Source organism: Agelaius tricolor, unplaced genomic scaffold (assembly GCF_023055355.1).
Source record: "Agelaius tricolor isolate 1412-34295 unplaced genomic scaffold, bAgeTri1.0.p SCAF_46, whole genome shotgun sequence".
NCBI classification, from domain to species: domain Eukaryota; kingdom Metazoa; phylum Chordata; class Aves; order Passeriformes; family Icteridae; genus Agelaius; species Agelaius tricolor.
The window spans coordinates 3,068,481-3,078,206 of NW_027269306.1; the positions used below are offsets into that span (position 1 = coordinate 3,068,481).

A 9,726-nucleotide genomic window follows, 5' to 3' on the forward strand; every position below is an offset into this window, starting at 1 on the left:
AGCCTGTTTGTGATTTAGAGTTTGTTTTATAGAACAATTCTGCATTTAGGAAGTCCTACAAGTTAGATGGAATTTCAGAGCTGAATTCAGGCAACTCTTACTTGGACTGTGGCTTATTCTGCTACTGGGGACACATTTATGTCCTAAAGGCTAAATGAGATTTAGGAAACCTGACTTGTGGAGATTTTAATTTAGATAACTAAAGCTGAGTTCCTGAAAGTACTGCTCACAATGAAATACATGTAAGTTGTTTTGGAAACTCAAGCTTCCAAAACAACAGGAAAATCTGTCTGGCCTTGGTTTCCCAATGAATTTTACCTAAGTGCAGTTACCACATAGAGAACATTCTCATTCAGGGGAAAAAAACCATTATTGGAAATCAAAACATTGAGCTCAATAAACACTTAAAGCTGACTGAGTTGAAGAGGTGAAAGGGGAAATAGTCTTTTGTTCTACATTGAAAGCAACCTTTATGAGTGCATTACTCACATGTTTAATTATGAGTTCACAATATCAATTTAATTCTATTTTTACATGATTTTTGATCAAACAATAGTAAAATAGACTCAGTTTTGTGCTCAGTTAAAACAACATTTAAAAATACCAGTTGACAGCATTTTACAGACTTGACTGTACCTTTTTCTGAGTGGGAGGGACTTACTCCTATAACAGAGATTTTTCCAAAGAGAACCAGAGTTGTGGGTGGTTCAGAAGGTATTTCTGCCACCTTCTTCACTGCAGAATATGAGCATTTCATAATTAAGTGGTGTAATTTTGTTGTATGCCCTTCAGCTTAGGGTTTCTGAAAAGGACACGTGCTGTTGTGCAATTAGGTGCAAGGTATTTTCAAAAACATCCACTCACCATCTTAAGCAGATGACTGATGATTGTTCCTGGTGCTGGCTGTCACTGCCATTTATCAATTACTGGTAACTTGAATTTCCAGCTTATATGTGACATTATGAGCTCCTAAAAGTGAGAATGTGTCCCGTTAATATTAGTGCAAAACTACTGGATGTATGCACATAGATAATTTTCACCTGCAGACTTGAGAAATGCCATGCATGCACTTGGGAAAAGCAGGCAGGATTTAGGTGCTTGCAGTGTGAAAAGAATGAGAACAGAATTCAAAACTGACCAGATTGCTCTTCAGAAGGCTTCACGTGAAGCAGATGGGAGTTGTTAGCAATGCCATGGTCAAAAAGTGCAAGAATGCCTCTCTTTCTGCTGGTCAGGAGCCAGAAAATGTGAGAAGGAAAAGGAAAGCAGCTGGTTTATTAAAACTTAGAAATAGAAATTTAAAATATCCCAGTAAATTGTTTGCTTTGGGGGGCTTTTTGTTGGTTTTGCTTTGGAGGGGTTTTTTTGTTGGTTTTGCTTTGGGGGGGGTTTTTGGTTTTGGGGTTTGTTTGTTTTTTGGGGGGGGTTTGTTTTTGGGGGTCGTTTTTGAGGGGGTTTTTTTGGTCATTTTTGGGGGGGCTTTTTTGGTCATTTATGGGGGTTTATTGGTTGTTTTTATTTTTTTTGGGGGGGGGGGTTGTTTGTATTTTTGGGTTTCTGCTTTTGTTGTTGTTGATCAGAAGTCTTAAAGAGAGTTAGACAGCCTGAAATCCTGAGCATGAGTGAAGGCAGCGAAAGGGCAGTGAGATTTGCCTGACTGGTGTATTGCAGTAATATTACCCATTTAAAAGTGTGTTTTCATGTTGTTTTGCTGGAGTGAGAAGCTGGGAGGTCCTGAAATCTGTTATCCATGCCATATCCTTGGGCAGGCCACTTTTCCTGTTTGGAAGGCAATGGGTTGTAAGTCAAAAGCAGAGTTGCTTGTTTTGTTCATATGACATCCTGAGTTCTAAAGAGGAGAACTTTTTTTGTGCTATCAGTATTACCTAGTTAGAGATGGGGGAAATAACCTGAAATAAGATGGCAGAAATTAAGGTAAGGGTGACATTAAAGGGAAATTTTCTAATTTGAGCTCTGACACTATTCCAGTCTTCAAAGTGTTTGTGAATATTTAATGGCTCAGATATCTACTGGAAGGATGCAGACTGAATTATTTAAGGACATCACAAGCCCTTGAATATTTAGCCCCTGAAGCATTGGAATTCATACTTAGGGGTTACTAATTATGATATTATGTTCATTTCCAGAATTCCTCTTGTTCTATTTTTTAAATTAATTTTATTATTAAAGCAACACAGTGCAAGCAAAATTAAATGGCTATCCTAATCTTAAAATAAAACCATGTTAAGTAGGTGAAAAGAAATATTCTTGGAGTGCTTCTTATGAGTCTATAATACCACTAGAGACAAACATACCTTTCATTAATTACACTTCTCGTTTTTAGGGGTGATGTCTGGGGCTTGTGTGGGGCTGCACTGAATATTTGTCCAAGCACCACAGCTTCATTATCTCTATGAATTTATTAGCTGGATATTGGAATTTGACAAGGGGATTTCCACACTCTGCTTGGAGAAATGCTCAATGAAATGGCAGCCCACGTGCTGTACTTGCTGGATAACAAATACTGACTAGCCAGACAGTAATTTGGTTAAGCTTTTACATTGTCCCTGAACTAAGCATCACAGTGTGAAGGGGTTTTGAGTTCCAGACATAATAATCCAAGTATATGATACATCTAGGTACTTGTGGATCAGGATCTGCTTGTCTTAAGGCTAGATTGTGTAAACAAAGCCAGGGAGGTGAAGTTTGGTCTGGTCACACCCACGGTGCAGATCAGTCTCCTGTCTAAAGCAGTAGCTCACTTTAGAATTCTCATCAAGATCAAGGTATTTCTCCAAAAGGAGAAATCATTTAGGAAAAAAAAAATTAATTTATTGGGCTAGGGCCATGCTGGGCAGGGCTGTCTAGGGTACTTTTTGGAGCTGGGATCAGGGTTAGTTTCAAGCTGGCTGTGTTATTTCTACATCAGTGGGCTGGATGAGGTGCAGACCCCAATTTGTGTTAGCTAGCTGTTGGTGATTCCAAATTCCTGTTTGGGGCACAGGCCTTATCCATAACCCATTGCCTCACTGTGACCTAAATTTTGAGAGTGTCTGATGCAAAAATCTTCTTTGTACCTCCTGAAGATTTTTCTTTGTGATCATGCTATTTTGACTGGGATTTTCTGCAGCATTCACAAAAGCATCGAGTCTTGCCAATATTGTGTAATGAAAGAAGGAGGTCATGACAGAGAGGATAATTTTTGAATGAAAATTTAAATGTAAACACATGAAGGAAAAGTAGATTGGTTAAGTTGTTCACAGGTTTGTCTGCAAGCCATTGGCTAATGCTAGATTAAGTTATAGGTCTTGAATATTGTCATTTTAAGAAGGACATAGTTTAGGGCTTGGGCTGAATAATACATCTGTCTCTAGCATTATTTAATGAATGCATCTGCAGCTGAATGCAATCCAAACATGTTAGCCCCATAATTAGGTTTGCTTTTTCACACAGAACAATGTTTACATATAATGTCTGTTTCACACAGAATAACACAGTGCAAAAAAAGTACATCTGACCCACCTGCCATATTTTTTCTGTGAATTCAGAGGTCTGGTGTTTAATGGCTGTGAAGCACAGAGGGTTAATTCTTTGCCTTCCCCACCTACACAGAATGCAGCGCTGACATTTGGTTTCTTGGGAGGGTGTCCTTTCCCCAGCCCTGCTGCTGCAGTCTGGTTTGCTCTATTTCCCAGACTGTAGCCTTGTGAGCTGCTGTAATGTCTATCAGCATAAGTCATGCTGACAGACCAAGGCTCTGAGAGCCCATGTTAATAACATAAATTGAAGAGAAACATGAGAAACTCAGAAAAATGTCATAGATCCCATTGCCTGAGCGGAGGAGAGCCACTCATCTCAAGGCTGCCCTCTCCAAATGAATTTTTCAGATTAGCTGTTTAGCTGGTTTTTTTCAGGTTTTTTTTTTGCTAGTTTCAACTAAGATTCCAGTTGTACTTTTTAAATGAAAATAAATGATGTGGCTAAATATTGCTCACTGACAAAACTGAATGTCCTTGCTGTGCTGGGAGGGTGGAAGAGGAGCATAGCATGGGAACACCGGGCTGAAGTGCATTTCCCCTTGCCATTTAAATAGTCCCAGTTAAGTGCAGCCCCAAGCCAAGAGTGCTGCTGATTCTCCTTTTGACCAGACTTCTGGACAAAAAAAAAAAATCCTGTTTTCTACCATTTATAATTACTTCTGGTCAAAAACATTCCTGTTTCCCACCATTTATAATTACCTCTGCTTCGGGCTGGATTTGTCTGAGGATTTGTGAGTGGCTGGTGAATTCTTCTTCATCAGCTGGGTTTATACAGGGAGAGGACATGCGTATTTCTTGCTCGTAGTAAAAAATGAAGTTTGATGAAATAAATTAAAAAAAAGGGGTAAAAATAAGCAAAAAAAAAAACCCCAGTTATCTGGGCTGTATTTATAAATATAGTATAAATTAGTATGTGTAGTTTACATTGTAGTTTGTAGTGTGTAGTTTGTAGAAAATATCTATAATATCATGTGTATATATATAATATATATATTTAATATGTATCTTATATATAATATAAACTAAAAAGCAAGTGCAAGCCTGTTTTAAACTAGGAGCAATGACTTGTTTAGGTTTGGGAATAGCAGCTGAGCACTGACAAGAGTGTGGTTGGTGATGCTAATGCCATCGATGCTCTGTTAATGCCCTCAAGGTGAGCAATGAGTGTTTCCTTGCCTGCCTGTAAAACCAGGCTGTGCTTTGCACCCACAAGGCCCTGGGATTAACTGGTCATTTCCTTGGGAGGACTCTGAATGCTGCTGCTGCTGCACTCTGTGTTCCCACCCTGACATCTGGAGGGCTCCCAGGACAGCTGGCACAGCCCCCTGAGATCAAGGTCAGGCTGTGTGCATAAGCAATGACAGAGAACATGAATTTGCCCCCAGATCAACACTCTGCACTTTAACCACACATCTGGGCATGCATTCATTGCAGCACAGGGAATCCTGCATCAAGTGGCCCTCAGTCCACCACTGTGCATTGCCTCTGTGCTGTTTGCCTTCACCAGGGGGTGTAAATTAAAGTTTTCCAGGTTTGCTTCTACCAGACTCATGCAAGAAAAGAGATAGTTTTGCTTAAATACAAGTAAATCAGTCCATTTTAATTTTTACTGCTTCTAACACTAGATTTTGCAGGCTGGTGGCTGAAGTCTGGCACATTCCAAGGTCTTTCTGCAGAGCCTGACATTAAAAATGGAATTAATATGCAGTTGTGGAGAAGTTTGCTGTTGGCAGAATGGTTCTGTTCATGTTGGAAAATATTTTACCTATTGATTTCAATGAAAATTGTTAGGCCCATGGTAGGAGTTCTTCAAAATCTACTTCTAACTCTATTAGAAACATTCCTAAAAGCTTATCCACCAATTTGTTTTTTCAAGTAGCATACTGAAGCTTTCACCTTCTGACAGAGTTCCCATTTATTTATCTTGACAGACCTAGACAACAAGCACAAAAATGACCTCTTAAATGTTTTTTCTTAAATAATAAATCAGATTTGGATGTCATACTGTACTGATATTCATGGCTTTTGTGTGCCTTCACTGAAGCTTTGCAGAAACACTGATGTACAAGTAAGTTTAATGAAATTATTGGGCATTCAATGGAAATTGAGCTTTTTAAAAGGTAAAGTCTGTCTTACAAACTATCAAATGTAGACTAAGATATCTTCAAGTCTGACCAGCTTCTTTAAGAGGTTCTGGATAGTTTTGTTTGCAAAAGGAAAATGTGTGGTGTGTTTGTGTGATGGATGAAATGAGACCTGTACGATTTTTGGTTTTGTATGCAGTCTAATTTGTGACAGATGTGGACACAGCTCTGGACAGGTTCTAATGTCTATAATCTAAATACAATATTAGTGATTTTCATTATTCTTATCCACACTACTCTTATATTGCAACTATGTAATATTTCATGATCACATTATTGGGTCAGGCTGAACTATTTGATGTGTCTTGTTTGTGATTTGGCCATATAATGCATACATGGCTTGGGTGGCTGTGCTGGTTACATGGGAAAAAATTATGAGAGGAAGAAAAAACCATGCAATTTAAAGCACAACAAGGTTGGCAGGTGGACTCTTAAGTTTTAAAAATGGCTTATTAAGACCCATAACAGAAGTGGAATAAAATTATTTTTATTATTTGAAAATACACGAGGGACAATGCAGTTCTATTTTGAGACAATACAGTTCTATTTTGAAAACATACTTTTTTACATAACTCTTTAGCATACTTTTCTACTACAAGCTACTTTGTTTTGCAAATTTAATTCAAAATTCTCTCATTTAGAATGGAATAATTGCTGATATTAATAATAGGCTTAGTTTTAACTGACATTGACTCATGTTTGAAACTGAAATCAGTGAGACCCAATATGATTTACCCAGTACCTTGCCACTTATAAAGCTTCACTAGACCAAAGAAAATGTCCAAGCATATAAATCTTCGAACCAAAATCACGAGAATGCATACCTTTTAGTAAAAAAGCTAAGTTAAAATAACTACTATCTATTACAAGACAGATTCAGAGTGACAGGCAAATCCTCCTTGAACAAACACACCTGTAAGGGTCTCCAGAGCCAGGTAACTCCTCCTGCCCTGCCCTGCCCGCTGCTGAATGAGCTTTGCCTGGCATTCCCGACAGGTTCCAGGTGTTCTGGAGCCCTGTGGTGCTCGCTGACCCACAGACCCCACACCCTTCCTTCCTTCCTTCCTTCCTTCTCCCAGCTCATTGCTCTGGCTGGCTGTAGCTTCCAGGGATTTGCTGGTGCCTGCTCTGAATCTTTCATCACTTGTTCTGCTCTCTTTGGGCACGGAGAGCTGACTGCTCTTCTCTGTCTGACAGTCTTCAAGGATGTGAAATGTTCTGCTGATGCTCCCCCCAAGTGTTCCCTCCCCTAAGCAAAACAACCACATTTATTTAAATCATCTTTTTCTCCTAAGATTTTTTTTTTTTTAGGCCTTTCTCCATTCTCATTCTCCTTGTGTGAGTTTTCTCTGGTTTTTCAGAGCTCTGAAGTTCTGTCAGAAAGAAGCACTCAGCCATGCCATGCAGAGCTGAGTGCTGGAGGTAGCTTGTGTCTTGTGGGCTCTGCTCCTTGCACCCCCACGTTCCTGCAGCTCTGGGCTGCTGCTGGATGCTGTTGACACCACCAAGCCTGCAGTGCCAGGCTGCTCCAGAATCCACTGTTTCCATCCTGTGCCTGTGCAGGGGATTTTTCTGCTGAAGAATTCTCATTTTCCCCCTAGGATCTCATTCTGTAGGCTTCATATAATTTTCTTAGTAACATGAGGTAATTTCCCATGCTGGTTCAGTCAGTCCTCCAGCTCACTTCCAGACCCAACTTCATCCTGATATTTGCAGAGTTGGGTTGCTGCAGGGTTCTGTGAATTGCCATTCTCTGAAGGGACTCCTGTGCACAGCTCTCAAGGCACATGAGCACACCATGTTTGCACTGCTGGGGTCAGGTGCCTCTGGATCCATCCCTAAACAATTTTTGAGACTCCTGTGTTAAATAATGCTGAACATTGCTCTTTGTTGCATCCTGCACTCAGGTGAGAACAGAGAGCTGATGATTTCTTCAAGTTAGCCAGGTATGAAGCAGAGTTCATGTTCCTTGTGTTGCAGTGAGGCTGAGCTAACAAGCCTTACTGAGAAAGTACAAGAATTCAGGTGGCATTCAACACTTGAACATAGATTTTTGGCTCTTTAAATATGCATGCTGTTATTATTGGCAGAGCATGATGACTATATGGAACACAAAGCAAAGAAAAATCAGTCAGAATCTCAGCCAAGGGAGGTTTACAGTCCAGCTAACACAACCAGCAGCAAGGCTTTGATAAATAAGTGTGCTCTTAGGAGAGATGAAAAGCAGGAGATGATAAAGACTCAAAACTTGGGCATTTTTGACAGCACAGAATATCATCGATTAATCTCTGTGAAGCAGGCAGTGGAAATACAGGAATATAAAGAACAAAAATTGTGATAAAGACGGGGGGAAAGGCAGAAGAGATTGAAAGCAGCGTTTTTCATAGACTTATGAAAGTGATTTTAAGGCAAATGATAGGTTAAGTAAAGAAGGCATGAAGAGGAGTTTAGTCAGTAGCTCTTGATTTAGGCCTTAAAAAATCTTTGTTTCAGTTTTGGCAGCTTCTGAATACACCTAGCCTGTTACCTCCCAAGGAAATCTGAACAGGACCTTCACCTAGCAGGGAACATTCCGAGCCAACCTGCTGTGCCCAGTGCCCCTCACTGGTTCCTTCCATTCTGGCTGAAGGAGCAGTAGGCTGGCCCCAGTCCCCTGACAGTGCAGTCAGTGGTGTCGGTGTCACAGCTGTCACAGTGGCATGCTGTAGCCACTGGGTAGGAGTAGAAAGCTTCGGGGTGGTCACCGCAGCCAGGGATCTTCACTGTTTCATACACAACCTCCTTGAAGGTGCAGGTCTGCTGAGCGGTTGATACTGGGGGATATTTATATACTGGATCCTGAAATTGGAAGGAAATAACAGTTTTAAAATTGGTTGTGGGCTGGGTTTCAGAGCTTTTATAAAATGGGAAAATCCCGCTGAGATCAAAAGCATTTGAATCTGACTCATCTAATTTCATTTAGATCTTTAAATTTCCCCTTTCAGGAGGACTGAAACAGCAAATTTGTGTCATCCCATTACCAGACAATCTTTCAGGTCAATTGCTTGAGTCTAAATTATTTGAAAGAGCAGAGGAAACTATGTAGGAATGGCTGCTTTATTGTATCTGCTTGCAACCACAAATGGAGCACAAAGCAGAGATCCAGATTGTAATTCTTCTAACTGTGGTCATACACTATGAGCATAATATATGCAGCCAGTTAATTAACTGAATTTTATGATGATATTTCACCCTTCTGTCTGTGCTGCTGTGTCTACTTTTGTGTTACTCAGCTATTCAGCCTGTTTTTCACAAGGCTCATCCTGTCTGTGTTTGCTATGGACTGCAGGAACGGGGTATCCACCCATCACTTGAAATATTCAACTCTGGTGCCTGAAATGAGGAGTCTCACCCTGGTGAAGCAGTATCCTGAGCACCACGTGGCATTGACTGTGATACAGAATTCACACTCTTCTCTTTCCACAGCAATGGTGATGTTGGTGAGCTGGCAGCTGTTGCAGCAAATGGCTTTCCAGCAAAGGAGCAGCACGAAGCAATTAAGGGTCTTCATCCTGTCTATAAAGCAAAAAGTAGAGCTCAGCTGGAGCAAAATGTATAGTTATTTCCAACAGTTAGAGAAGCAGGGAGAAATTGAGTCTCTGCTTTGTCCCCAAGTGGCTCTGTAGCAGCAAGAGTTCAGAATCATCAATGAGAACAGAGACATGAGATAGATCTTCCTTATATTTATTGCTCAAGGAGTTTTGGTTTTCCTAAGCAATGGAAATGGCATGGCAGCAATCTCTGCAGAATGGTAATAATAACAGAATACCATACTACATCCAATGAAATATTTTTTATCTAAGTTTCTGGAGAGAGAATGCGTCCTGTCTGTAAGGACAGACAAAGAAAGCAAGAGAGAGAAAGAGCAAAATATAATGTATTTTTCAGAAGCAATTAATTACTTTAAGAGTTTGCAACATGAAAAAAAAAAAAAGATTTCTCCATCAGGATCTGATGAGAACTTACCTGTATTCTACTTGCCTTCCTAGAAGCACCAGCTGTAG

The 9,726-nt window shown here is 40.1% G+C and overlaps 1 protein-coding gene across 1 annotated transcript; it reads right to left on the minus strand.

Moving 5' to 3' along the window:
* Positions 1-6,415: 6,415 nt before the first annotated feature.
* FSHB (follicle stimulating hormone subunit beta) lies at positions 6,416-9,233 on the minus strand. Its single transcript, XM_071455245.1, has 2 exons — positions 9,075-9,233; positions 6,416-8,521 (listed from the first exon to the last, which is right to left on the minus strand). Exons 1-2 carry the CDS (start codon positions 9,231-9,233, stop codon positions 8,285-8,287), a joined length of 396 nt encoding a protein of 131 aa, XP_071311346.1. The 3' UTR covers positions 6,416-8,284.
* Positions 9,234-9,726: the final 493 nt, after the last annotated feature.

Excerpts from the sequence above, each read along its gene's own strand:
- FSHB (XM_071455245.1), bottom strand. The coding sequence starts at position 9,233 with ATGAAGACCCTTAATTGCTTCGTGCTGCTCCTTTGCTGGAAAGCCATT. Across the intron at positions 8,522-9,074 it reads CAGGATACTGCTTCACCAGG|GATCCAGTATATAAATATCC; the intron begins GTGAGACTCCTC and ends TTCCAATTTCAG.